Raw genomic sequence first — 13,397 nt, 5'->3', positions numbered from 1 at the left:
GAAATAAGATGTGACAAGTGACCGCCCAAGGACGAATCAAAATGGAGGTTTCGTGACCCTTTTTCTCAGAAGGTTGAGTTTGACATCAGCTTTAAGGTCCCTATTGACGTCAAAACATAGCTCATCAAGTCTTTTCACGTTACTACAAAAGTTAAATACAGCTGGAACAATAAGCTTGGACAGTGATTATAATTTTTTATTTAGGTGTTTCCTCGAATGCCAAGACCTCTAGTTGCCGTTTCTTTGCTTAAGAAAGTAAAGGAACTTGTTTGTTAAATAAGCATCTTTAGTAGTAGCTACTATAAGAATATTGAATATCTTATAAAACAGTGACCTAGAACCTAGTGAAAGAATATTATTAGTACTCTTAGTTATGCACTGATCAAAAGTTTGATTAGCATCTATTCAGTTTGAAACTTGCATTTTGCAGTAAATTAGATACAAATGACCTAACTAATTCAAGTAATTGCCAAGTTAAACGACGCGCTTCTTCAACAGCATGAAAATTTGATATTCAGTATAACAGTTAATATTGAAATTTAAACCTTAAACAGGATGTTATATTGCTAATCGGTTTTTCGCAAACATGGGAAGCTACACTAGCCAGTAATGTTTTTGAAGTATTACAAACATAGATTTGAGCAAAGTTGTCACTGTTTGAATAGATTATTTCCTATATACCTACTTTTCTTTTATCACCCGCTAATAAGAAACATACAACTTCAAGATCAAAATACCGTACATTGAATTTGTGGTTGACAATTATTTTTTTGGTTTGGTTTTTCACGGGCTTTTCTAACCGCTACAGGGAATGTATTCCCCAGCACTATTAAAATGAAAGGTTATAATTCTTCTATTTCTTACCTTTCAATCTTTACATGACATTTGGTCTACCTACGAATTTGAGTTGGCAGACAGAGCTAGTCCTTGAATGTAGGGTTGATCTGGAATGCTATCTAAAAATTTGTCCAAGTCTGACTTGAAAGATGCTACCGGATCAACAAGGCCTACGTATTCCCTGCGAATATCAGAGGGAAGCAAATTGAACAATGAAGGAGCCCGAGAAAGAAGAGATGTGGACTTCATTGTTCGAACTAGCCTGGATTCTCGAGGGCTTGAAGGTGCTCTAAAGAGCTTGAAGGTACACCTTACGACATCAAAGTTATGAAATGTTCAACTTAAGTGATGTTATTAACTACTTTTCAAGATTCCTGCATGCTGAAGATAACAAACCATTTTCATTATAGTTTTGGACCACTGAAGAAGCTTTGTATGATTGGTGGCATTTGCTGTAAAGGGCCAGCGAGAGTGTTTATGACTAAATATTTAAAACATGTTGATTTCACGTTAAGGTGACAGACAGGTCACTTTGATATTATTGATCATATCATATCTGAGATAAGGTGTACGTAACCAGTTCGCACCACCTTAGCGAAAATTTTAATCTCAAAATGCTCATGTAAACGTTGTTGACATGTAACAAAAGTAGGCATGACAAATGGGACTGGAATGTTCAATAGTTTAGTTTCATGTATGAGAAAGAGAATAAACGAAATAATGCGTCAAGGCGTTTTTACAATGACTTGGAAAAATGGTTTAATACTAGAATGAATAGAGTTAAGAAAGTACCCGAACTGCAACGCCATCTATTGCGTGATACGATGGAATGAGAAGAAAGGGAAAAACAGGGCCGCAATGTATTATTATTGTCTCTGTCAACTTTGAACGCCAACCACGGGCCAACCATATGAGCCACGAGCTCAAGCTATCGCCCCCGGGTTTTCCTCCCAAAGGAAGGATTTTGCGTACCTGCCCCCGGGACTGATTCATTCTTTAAATCAAAAGCATGTTGATATGTTGATTTCGCTCATCAGGGTGGAAATACAATTACGGCTTGTTCCTGCCTTTGTGTTTCACTATTCATATCAGCAAGGAATAGAGAAATGATCAACCTTGGGAGCATTTTAAAGCAAAAATATCATTTTCCAGATCTGAGGTATACAATAACAGATGTTGAACAATGCACAAGAGTATTAGCTATTTATTTTACGAGGGTTACCTACTCCCTGGGGGTGGAAAACTAGAGAGGAGGAGAGTATGTGGATTGAGGGCAAATCTGAACCATGCAATCGACCAGTTTCATGTCCGAGTGCATTGTGTCGACGACTTAGGGAGGCAAGAGTAAGAAAGTGCCAGATGTGGAGGAGTAGGAGCCGCCCGCTCCTTCCGTCCTTGGCTCCTCCGACGGCAGTGGCTCTACTTACTCTTGCCTCCCTAGGTCGACGCAGACATGGACTCCATGACGTAGAGCACGCACGAGGCCATGAATCTGGTTGACTGCATGCTTCAGGGTGGCCCGAGGTACCACGTTGCTCTCCGATTCGACAGTTTTCAGACCCAGGGAGTAGCAACCCGAGTGAAAGACGCAATTTTCCGTCATGTAAGATGAAAATGTCCGGTATTTCTTGGCCCAAAAGAAACTAAGGAGGCAGTATGGAAGCAAAACTTGAGGGAAAATCTGAAGTTAAAAACGAAAAACGAAGAATACAAAATTGAGTTGCGAATTACATTACAACAGAACCAATCTTCGTTGATAAGTTTTTCAAACTGCGATCGTGATAGGAAAATTAGATGCATAAAAAAGTTTTTATAATAAAAAAGTCCGACAATTCCTTGTCGGAAGTAATGGTATCCGTACTGATTGGTACAAATAACTGGATCGTAAGATTTAATAAATTAGGTTGCGTTTGTATCAACGTGTTTTATCCGACGATGCGTCATTTGTTTCTTCCCTTTTGCGCGTCGTGAATCGTCATTTTACTCATGGTTGTGCTACCAGTAATACCTCTCTTTATGTGAATATTTCTTCCTTGCGGTGAGGCTGATTTGTAACATTGACGATTTTTGGTGAATTCCTTGATTGACCTTTCTCTCCTATGCATCATGACGCGTATCATAGTTAATTATTACTACAGTTTACAATTTTAGATGACTGATCCATACCAAGTTGATGGAGTTCTCCGTCTAATGAATGGAAAAAGTCGTAGCCAGTACATCCGCACTTGGCTTGAATTTGTTGCATCGTCCGGCATTTCTGTTGCTGTTAAAACCGTCAAAAATTCGCATCCTCACCCCCATCACAGAATTCCTGGGCATCATGTACCGAAATGACTCTTTGAATATTCCGAACGTAAGAATTCGAGCTTATCAAAACTAACCGCGCCCAACTACGGCAAGGAAAGTCGTTAGTTTTTTTGGCAAGTTTGAACTTCTATCGTCGGTTCCTTCCTCACTTCGCTCGCGTGGCCAAACCACTTTATGATCTTTCCCTTCAACATAAGTTTTCTTGGAGTAGTATCCACGACGATGCTTTTGTTGCTTTGAAGCGAATGGTGGCTAGCAATAGGACGTTGTTTTTGCCTCAGCCTGATCTCCCATTTTCATGTTATTCCGATGGTAGCATTACTGGTCTTGGATTTGCTTGCAATCAAATATTGCCATATGGTGCCCTAGCCCCTGTTGCCGTCATTTCACGGAAACTCACCAAAGCTGAGTCCAACTATTCCATCTATCGCATTGAATGTTTAGCTCTTTTGTATGGTCTTCGCTCTCTGAACCATTTCCTCCAATTTGCCTCTCAACTGACTATACATATTGACGCCCGAGCACTATTGTTCCTTCGCCTTTCACGAAACAGTACACCGTGCATTGCCCGCCTTGCCTTGGAGTTGTCATCCTACAACATGTCCATTGTCCATATTCCTGGAGCAGATAACAATGTGGCCGACGATCTTTCCCGGCACTTCGATGACTCCACCACCCGCAATTTGCGCCCAATGACTCAAGCTCAGAGTGAATCTCTCCTCCAACGATTGGTTGTCCAGGATGGAAAATCTTTCACACCGTCTGAAGTAAGCCGGTTGCTCGATTTGGACGGTCTTCCTGGCCCATCTCTCTCTACTCGAAAGAAAACCCCAAAGCCCCGCCCCTTTTGGTTGCACGGGAACGAAAAATTAAAATGCCTCGGACGTGCAGGTCTTCACAACACCCGCTCGAAAGATCGTTGTCCCGAAACATTGCCGATTCGAGGGCACAAATTCACAACACCGAAGTTCCAGTCGGGACGTTTCCAGCCATGGTGTCTGGTTCGGCGGTCGTCCATTCTGGGAGTGTTTCTATGGCACAGTTTAAAGAAGCTCAAGATCAGGATATGGCCTGTCAAAATATTCTGACCAAAATGTCGTCACAACGCACTCACAAGGCATCTCCTTTCTGCGTGGTCAACACAATACTCTATCGTAAAGGTCCTAACAACCGTTTACTTTTGGTTCTGCCTGAATCATTTCTTCTCGACTTGCTCTTTCTGCATCACTGCTCGTCTATGGGATCTCACAAATCTCGGAACAAAATGTTACAAGACATTTCTACCAACTATTTTCACCCTACATTAAAATCATCTGTGTGGAAATATACAGCACAATGTTATCTATGCAAGCTTGGCTGCAAAGATGTCGGTCCCCTTCACCAGTTTGGCACCAATGAGCGGGCATCTCGTCCGTTAGAAATCCTCAATTTTGATATCATGGGAGGATTTCCATTATCTCCACAAGGAAATCGTGTGGTTCATCTGATTTGCTGCAATTTCTCGTTTTTCCTCGTTCTCATCCCTAGCCCTTCTAAATCTCAGATGCACTTCCGGCACACGCTGGAGAATTGTGTTTTTCCTCAATTGGGTTTGCCTCGCATCCTTCGAAGTGACTCAGAGGCAGCTTCATCTTCGGGACAGATCTTCATCTCTGGTTGATATCTCTTGGGATCACCCTGAAGCAAACTCCCGCTCATTCTCAATGAGGCAATGGTACAGCTGACCTGGCCGTCAAACAGACCAAAAAGGCCTTGAAAATACTTTGTTCAAATAATTCTTCTCCCTGGGATTCCCAGTTACTGCTGTTCAATATGGCTCATAATAACACCTCAACATCTTTGGGATGGAGCCCCAGCTAGGTGTTGTACGGACTTCCTCCCAAAATTCCTTATGACTTGCTTTAAATTGATTACTCGTGGCCCAACTTGGACTCCTATTGTACTGTGATGAAAGCTAGCCTTCATCACATCCGCTCTCATGTACAAACGAGGTTAGAAAAACATCGAGAAGGCTCAAGGAATCACACAAACCGTCGCCGAAGACGCAAACTGCTTTCCGTCTGAGAACTTGTCATGTTGAATGATGCTTTAATCCAAAAGCATTCTGCTCTTCAAGTAGTCCATGATGGTCCTTACAAAATCATCGCTTTAGCTGACCATGGCAATACTGCAATTTTGGAGCATATTAGGACTGGATCTAGTCGTCGCTCTCATGTGGCTCATTTATCTCCGTTTGAGACCATGCCTATGTTTCGTATCAACCCTCACTGGGATGACCAACGAAGCTGATTTGGTGCAACCATGGGCTAATATAACATCCTCTGACCGCGTCAGGGTCATTTATCTTGTCGTTTCTTTCCGACAACCCCTCCGGAGCTTCCTCTTCCCTTGGGGTCTCTCATTCCGTTTAGAATATATATTGTATCCTTCGACTTCATTGGCATAATTGGTTACCATGACCACTGCCATTTATCCTCTACTCTTAAGCATCCGCTTTCTCTGGGGTGACCTCCTCTTGTCGGGGCATTTTGGATTGGACAAGCCCAGCCTGGAGGCGTCTCTTATCTATGGCTTGTGCCCCAGGAACCATTGTGTCCACTCCACACTTCAACAACCCTTTTTGGGGTCACAATTCATTGCACTCAATTGTCTTCTACGATTTATGGGACCACTCGCCTTCTTGCTATGGAAAGCATCCCTACTGTTCGTGATCCCATTGTCTAGTGGATCCAGTATGAACACAAGAATTCTCGCATTTCGCCCAACCCGATGCGCAATGTCCAAAATAGTTATCACGACCCCAGGCAATTTTGTTCATCAGTTCAGGAGCCACGTTTGGAACTGAAGTGCCCTTCTTCGTACCCGAGGGAGGGACAGGCCCCTTTTGATACCAAACCAAACCGCTGACGTATATTTAACCACCCTTCGAAAAAGTGCCAGTACAAGATGGAGTCTTATTCAATACTTATGGATATAAGTATCACGTCACGAAGCGGAGAAAACACAAACTCACTTTACTCAGAACAAAAAGAAAAATTCCGCGATGCCCTAAGAAAGGAAGATCAAATGAAAACAAAAATAATTGCCGTGCTTCACGAGAGTCCACGAGCCCCATTTTTTACGAACATTCAAGATATGACAAAGGACGCTGTTGATTCCCTTAGCTCATATGTGGTTGGCGGACGCTGTTGATTTCCGTTCTCCACAATCCTTAGTTCCAGGCCTCATTTTTTGCGCGCACCGACATGTCCAGTCGGATACCCCCAAATATACCGCTCATTCCCTTGGTCTGATCTCTATTTCGCTTCATGTCATCTCATCTCGTGTCTCATGTCTGACTTTGTCTCAAAACATCGTTTTATGGTTGTTTTCTAGCTTACATCGCCACTTCGGACTCTTGGCTGGACATAATGTCCGCTCTGCCTTGGGACGCTCTCACTGTCGATTGTCCCCTATATTATGACGAAGGCACGCGCAAGCACCCTTTCATGGGATTGACTCAATTGTCCCTGGACATGCAAGTTTGCCTCAAAAGGATCGCCCAAGTCCAAATACGCCGCTACACAGACAGGGCTATCCATCAATTTTTGAAGAAGGTCCCTTTCTACCTCGACCAAGGACGCCGACGTTTCAAGTGCCACCGAGCCGTTGGCAATGTCGAACCATGTGAAACATGTGATCCTCCGTTTTTGCGACGAAGCTGGAGCTCCTGCGCAATACCACCCCATGATCTCCAGCATGAGCTACGACACCATGGACATCCCCGAGGACGCAAGGCGGGCTATTTTGCGTTCAGACATGAAGGCTTTCCCAGCTCATACACCGTGGCACGAACGGGTGAAGTTAACCACCATCGTGCTTCGCACTCCCCTGGACCTCATCCCGCGGCTAGTGGAAGTGTATGAGCCCCGCCCGCCACCAAGTCCTACTGCTAGCATCCTCTGGCCTTAAGCAAAACCCACGATTACTGTGTATATAAGTCTCACCGGTTCCATGGTCTTCATCAGTATCCATTTCATGACCCTCGAAAGGAGACCGGCAACATGTATGTATCTGTTCTCGTTTTTACTAACTTATTGGTATACGTTCTTGGTGCCTCTCCTCCAAACCTCCCGTCTAACATAAGTGTCGATGGCCTCTTTGCCTACGTTCCACTTCGGGAAATTCGTTTTCATCAAAACTTCTTGGTTGTGGACATAAAACATCTCTTTCCTTCCTCTCTCTCAAGCCTTAAGGCCGTTGGAATCTCTCCGATCGCAGTCTTCTCAATTATGCGAGGACTCGCCTCCCTCCACCATTCCTCGTTTCAAGGCCTTCTCTCACCCCCTGATGCCTTATGACAAGGTTTCCGCCTTTTGTCAGCGCCATTCAATGAGGCTTCCTGAACTCCGAACCCTGCACCAAGCGATCGAATTTCACGCTTTGCTCAAGACCTCAAAAATTCGCCGTGCCGTTGCTGGCCTGAACTTTACTGGTGGAGACGCTATCATTTTTGCTTCCGACGGTTCGCGAGCTACTCATACCGTGTTTCCATCTGTATGTCCCCAAAATTCGAAAACTTTGTGGTCAGCATACTACTACTGCTCTCTTCCAAAGTCAAACACGTTTCACTGGACCTACACTCTGTTCCATAATCATCCGTTATCCCCTTGCCCCCATTCCAATGTTGGATCAAGCGCTCAAACTTATCGCCCAGTTTGTGAAATCCTTCAATCTCTTCCGCCTCTGGCTTCAAATCCTCATCCCTTATGCTCAGCTGTACTTAGGCAACAGAATCGCGACATTATCAACATTCGCTCGTCTTGGATGTCTCTACCTGGTGGAAATAATCATCTCCACTCCGTTGATACTCGACTTAAGCGTTCTGTTCTCTCTGTGGACACAACTCTCCAAAGTTTTGGTCCATTGGTTTCAACAAATTTACCGTCTTTGCGTAACCTGGTCCAATTTAGAGCTACTATCTATCGTACTGGTAAAACCATCTATGGAGCTTACAAAGCAAATCACCTTCCGCGAAAAATTTCCGGGCACCTCCGTTCCATGGACATTGCTTTTGAAAACTCTTTCAATCGTTCCCTCATTCCGACTTGAAATACATCTTTGGAGATGGACCCATCAGTCCCTGGTTGGCAAGACGCTCTTCAGCAAAACATTGATCAATTTCAAGTGATTTCTCGGTATCTTCGAGAGCAAATCGCCCACTGGCAACTGATATGTTCCCAAACTCGTCAGGGAGTTACTCCCCCTTCTCTTTTTACTTCTTTTGATGTCTCTGACCTAAACCGCATCCTAGCTCCTCGTCATTTCACCATTCTGTCACAGATAACAGTAATTAATTCTACCCTCATCCCAACTCCTACCGGATACCAAGTCTTGTTTTCGGTTCCAATTCAATATGTCCCCAAGGAAGGTATTCTTTTCGAGTTGATTCCTCTCCCTCGCCTTGAAAGTGAAGTAATTGAGCCCGTGCCATCTTACCGGTTTGTTATTCTTCAACGGCACATGTCCCGGTTGGTATGCATGACATTAGCTGAAATGTTAGCATGTTCAGCAGACCCATTCTCTTGTCAAACTTCAACTCCGTTTTTCTTCCCTTCTTTTGTCCCAAAATGTGGTCCTCCCTCTCTCTTTGGCGATCAGAATGACTGCACTTATCGAGTGGTTTCTCTCTCGCACTTCCCCCTATTTCGTCGGTTCTCGGATATCATAGTGTACAGTACTAAGCAAACTGATGCTATGCTCCTATGTGAGGGCGATAATCGACCTCAAATCCGCCTGCAGCTTACTGGAATTGGACGTCTAGAGGTACAGGGTGTAAAGAAATTAAGGGCCTCCATGGCTGTTTTTCATAACACTTCTCCCTGCTCAAAGATTTTTTCGACATTAAACCACACGCATTCATTAAGAGGAACTGTTAAGTACCTGGTGACATATTACAAATGGTCTAACGATATCCTGGAGGCGATGGGTAACCCTCTGATAAAGTGCCGTCAAAACAATGTCTGAAAATTCAAGTGAGCGCAGTCTGAAGGTCAGAACCAAGGCTAAGGGCATCATGAAGGCCGGTAAAGACAAAGGAACGTTGGTGAGCCTTTCAGTGTTCATCCTCAAACCATTGGAAAGTGGAGACCCTCATGGAAATGCCATAAATCCTTTTTGAACAGACCGGGCCGACGACCGAAATCTGGATTTTCAAGACTCAATCTTTAGGTGGCCAAACATCAGAAGGTTACCAATCTCCTTTGGAGTGAAATCGGATCATTCGTGGTATGGTGTTAGGTTTTTCAATAATCCTTTTTAATGAAAACTGGAGATTCAATCTGACCAAATCATTCTTTGAGTTAGGTGGTAGGATTTTCAGAAACGACAAAGAGCGGCCCTTAATTTCTTTCCACCCTGTACACGGTGGTTGTAAAGTTCAACTTCCGTTTGGCTCCTTGTCCCCCGTTGGCAACTCATTCGACATGAATGCATCTTCCCTCACTCCTCGCATCATTTCTCACCTTCTGTTTTCGTCCCCTACTTTGACTATACACTCCGCCTCCTCTTTCGTCATGTCTTAATACTATGGCTATGGCGGTTTTCTTGCCCTATCCGTTTCATTGTCAATGGCTCTCACCTTCATTTGTTGCTGGATCTACATTCGCTGTGGCATGATTCCAGAACTCCCTCTTCCTGATTATCCCGTGGCTGTTTAAATTTCACCTCTGTCTCATTCTCGTTACAGCATCATGACCTCTTTTTCCCTTCACAAGTCTGGCCGCGAAGTCTATGTATATGGAGGGTTGTTGGATTGTCCACGGGACCATCAACCGAACACCCTGCAGGCACACGTCAAACGAGGGATTAGCCATTCATATTGACCCTGGTGAGGCGGCTGAACTTCTTTCCTCCCCTCAAAACGACCCGCCATCTTCTACAGCTCCTCGACAATCGCCACCTCCTCATCCACAGACTCCTCCCAGGTGTCAGTCTCCTCCTAGAGACCCCACGGCCAATCCCCCCCCCCAACGCCTATGCCTTTACCAAAGGCGCCGCCTCCCCTTCCTCCCGCTAGACGGACTGTTCAACAATCGACCCCCCACACCCAGCCCCCCTTTTTGGACACTACAACGAACAGTTAAACTTCAGATAACTTAAGACTATAACCATAAGACTTATCGCCCACAAACCCACCAACGGTCCCCTTCTGTGTCAAACACCAATCACCCTTGCATCACATCATCAGGTCACCCGGACTTCCGACAACACCACCCATCCCGTTCAAAGACGCCACCCGTTAAACGAGGGCCCCCGCCACGCCGTCATCATCCCCAACCACCGTCAACAAGCCATGCAAAACGTCCTCGTTTCCCACAAAACGCCCGTTTATTTTCGCCTTCCCCTCCTCTTCCTCCTCTTCCTGACTTTTCATTGATGTCCAAAACTGACCTTATTGCCCGGCTTCGTCAGTATACTCGCCGCAGCCGGTCTCCCAAATGACGAAACACCTTTACCTCTTCCCGTTTGAAGCTTCAATACCAAGTACTTTGAATATTTCTGTATATATCTCCAGTCTCATGATCTTATCAATTGTAACCATCCCATGTCCGCGTCAAAAAAGAAAAAAAAAACAACTTTCCTCTTGCGATGCTATTGTTCTTCTTTGTTTACAAGGTACAAGTTCCCCTTTTACCTTGTCACGAGGGCATGTATACGAACTACAGCATCGCCATGAGAAAGCCAAGCTAAAAGCATGATGCAACAAAAGGGACTCTGAAAGTCACGACCAATTGCGACGGACATGGGATGGGCGCACTCAGCGCAACTATCCTCTTCTCTGTACATAATACGATGCTACTCCTGAATACACAGCAGTCTACGACTTACTCTCTCCAAGTCAAGTCTATTCATTTTCTTAGCTAGTCTTAAGTTTCACTAAGTCTCGTGTCTTGATCTCGTTGAACTTGATTCGAGCAATACATAACTACCTTTTTGGCACCAACATTTGATTGAAAAAGCATAACTAGAGAGACGAGTAAAGGTTTTCTCCGAAGGTGGGATTCGAATCCACGCTCTCTTGGGAACCATGTCGTGTCTCTTACGGGTACATTAGACCACTCGGCTACCATAGCGTCTTGAATTACGTTTTGTGCAGGTTACTAAAGATTCCTTGATTCTTTCAAACTTTTCATTTTCATAGCCCATGTTATATAATATCCCATGGCTTTTGGCAAAATGTTTTCTGAACCCGCATTTTCATCTTTACGTACCAATTGTCTTTTACATTGATCTCTTATGTGTTTTCAACTTTGCTTGCCTTGGGTAGAAGTTTTGTATCTCCACTGCAATTACTATTGCTTAAATCAACATAATGCCATGGATAGATATTCTTTTTTCCTCCATTCATTGCTCACATATTCTCCATCTCTCATATCAACTGGATTCTAGACAAGTGGTAACTCAAATTTCTTTGTTCGTCCATTTTGGACAGCCCTATTAGCTCAAACTGAACTTGGACAGAAAGGAAACAGAAAGGAAACTTGAATTGTAGAACAAAAACCGGGTTGACAATAATTATTCAACCTAACACGTAATGATTCTCCCATGGTTTTGAATGTCTATGGCGAGTTTATCTGCCTGGCTTGGATAGCGTGACAAAGAATTTTTTTCGATTTCTGATCGGGCGGTTCACTTCAAAGGCTTCTAGATTTTCCCGTTTAGCATTTGGTTGCATTTGGCGGCGTCAAATATGTCCAGGCAAGGAGACTAGAGCAAGGAAAGGCCACATTTTTGTGATCACCAAACCTTTCCCGTTTAGTTAGGCCTAAACTGTTAGTTAAGCCTTTTCGGTCACTACAATTGACCCTAAATCCTGGGTTGGGACAAAGCTCATGGATACTTTTGAAGACGTACAATATCAGATACCTTTCGCACCTTCTCTGAATAATGTACAATCCCAACCTTTCTAACCTCTCCCAGTACAAGAGCTCTCTCACATCCTATATATAATACATATTCAAGATGCGGCTGAACAATCGACTTTTATCGAGTTAACATCGTGACTTAACATTTAGACTTAAACGTGGGATATATGTATTCAACCGCTTCACTTTCCGAGTTTCTCAGCATAAACGTTTGGAAATAATAAGTTTTAACCTTCACTAGGCCTGAGATTGGGAATTATTGCACTCTGTCCTTCTATCGTTCGATTTACTGTCGCTGAAGTCCCCTTCGGCATGTAATTATATGATTTGTAGGCCACATCAGCCTTTACCTTAGTGACGCATGGAGCCAACTCAGTGTCAACATTAGAACATGAGCGTGCGGGGATTAAGATATCGTCCTGGGCTGGACAAAGGTACTATAGATCGAAATTAAACACACAAGAAGCGGCGAAAGATTATATCTGTAAATGGTCAAATAAACGTTGTTGACTTAAAACAAAACTAGTCATCACAAATGGGACTGGAATGTCCAACACTTTAGTTTCATGTATGAGAAAGATAATAAATGAAATATTGCCTCAAGTTGTTTTACAATGACTTGGAAAAATGGTTTAATACTAAAATGAATAGAGTTAAGAAAGTACCCGAACTGCAACGCCATCTATTGCGTGATACCATGGAATGAGAGGAAAGGGAAAAACAGGGCACAATGTATTATTATTGTCTCTGTCGACTTTGAACGCCAACCACGGGCCAACCATATGAGCCACGAGCTCAAGCTATCGCCGCCGGGTTTTCCTCCCAAAGGAAGGATTTTGCGTCCCTGCCCCCGGGACTGATTCATTCTTTAAACCAAAAGCATGTTGATATGTTGATTTCGCTCATCAGGGTGGAAATACAATTGCGGCTTGTTCCTGCCTTTGTGTTTCATTATGCATATGAGCAGGGAACGGAGGAAAGGAAATCTTTTATCTCTCGCGTAACGTGAATTTAAAAAACGCAATATGAATTGCAAAGGCGTCACAAAACTTCTGCCCAAGGCAAGCAAATTTGAAAACGCATCGGAGATCAACGTGAAAACAAACGGTACGCAGATATGCAAATGTAAATTCAGAAAGCATTGTGCCGAAATATTTTTAACTTGTCCTAATAACATTGAGGCCAGGTTTAGAATAATCAAGGAATCGTTATTGATATATTTGTACATGAGGTTTTTCAAGACGCCGTTTTAGATGTAATGGAACTCCGTCATAGTGAAATTTTTGGGAAGCAACAAAATTTTCACTATAACGGGGTTCCACCTTTAAAGGTCGAAAAAGGTGGACA

At 43.6% G+C, this 13,397-nt stretch overlaps 1 protein-coding gene across 3 annotated transcripts in view; it reads left to right on the top strand.

The window, feature by feature from the left end:
- LOC131892400 (uncharacterized) overlaps positions 1-11,012 on the top strand; it is a 49,325-nt gene extending 38,313 nt beyond the window's left edge. For 2 of the 3 annotated variants that reach the window (XM_059242254.1, XM_059242255.1), the window contains exons 4-5: positions 6,520-7,189; positions 7,373-11,012. In XM_059242254.1, coding sequence (XP_059098237.1) covers positions 7,138-7,189; positions 7,373-8,235 — 915 coding nt within the window. In that variant the 5' untranslated portion in view covers positions 6,520-7,137 and the 3' untranslated portion in view covers positions 8,236-11,012. Of the gene's footprint in view, positions 1-2,722; positions 2,876-6,519; positions 7,190-7,372 lie in introns of those variants that run through there. The other variant, XM_059242256.1, reaches the window with a different exon arrangement.
- The last annotated feature ends 2,385 nt before the right edge of the window (positions 11,013-13,397 follow it).

Source organism: Tigriopus californicus, chromosome 12 (genome assembly GCF_007210705.1).
Source record: "Tigriopus californicus strain San Diego chromosome 12, Tcal_SD_v2.1, whole genome shotgun sequence".
In the NCBI taxonomy this organism is placed as follows: Eukaryota; Metazoa; Arthropoda; class Copepoda; order Harpacticoida; family Harpacticidae; genus Tigriopus; species Tigriopus californicus.
This window is presented reverse-complemented; position numbering and strand designations above follow the sequence as displayed.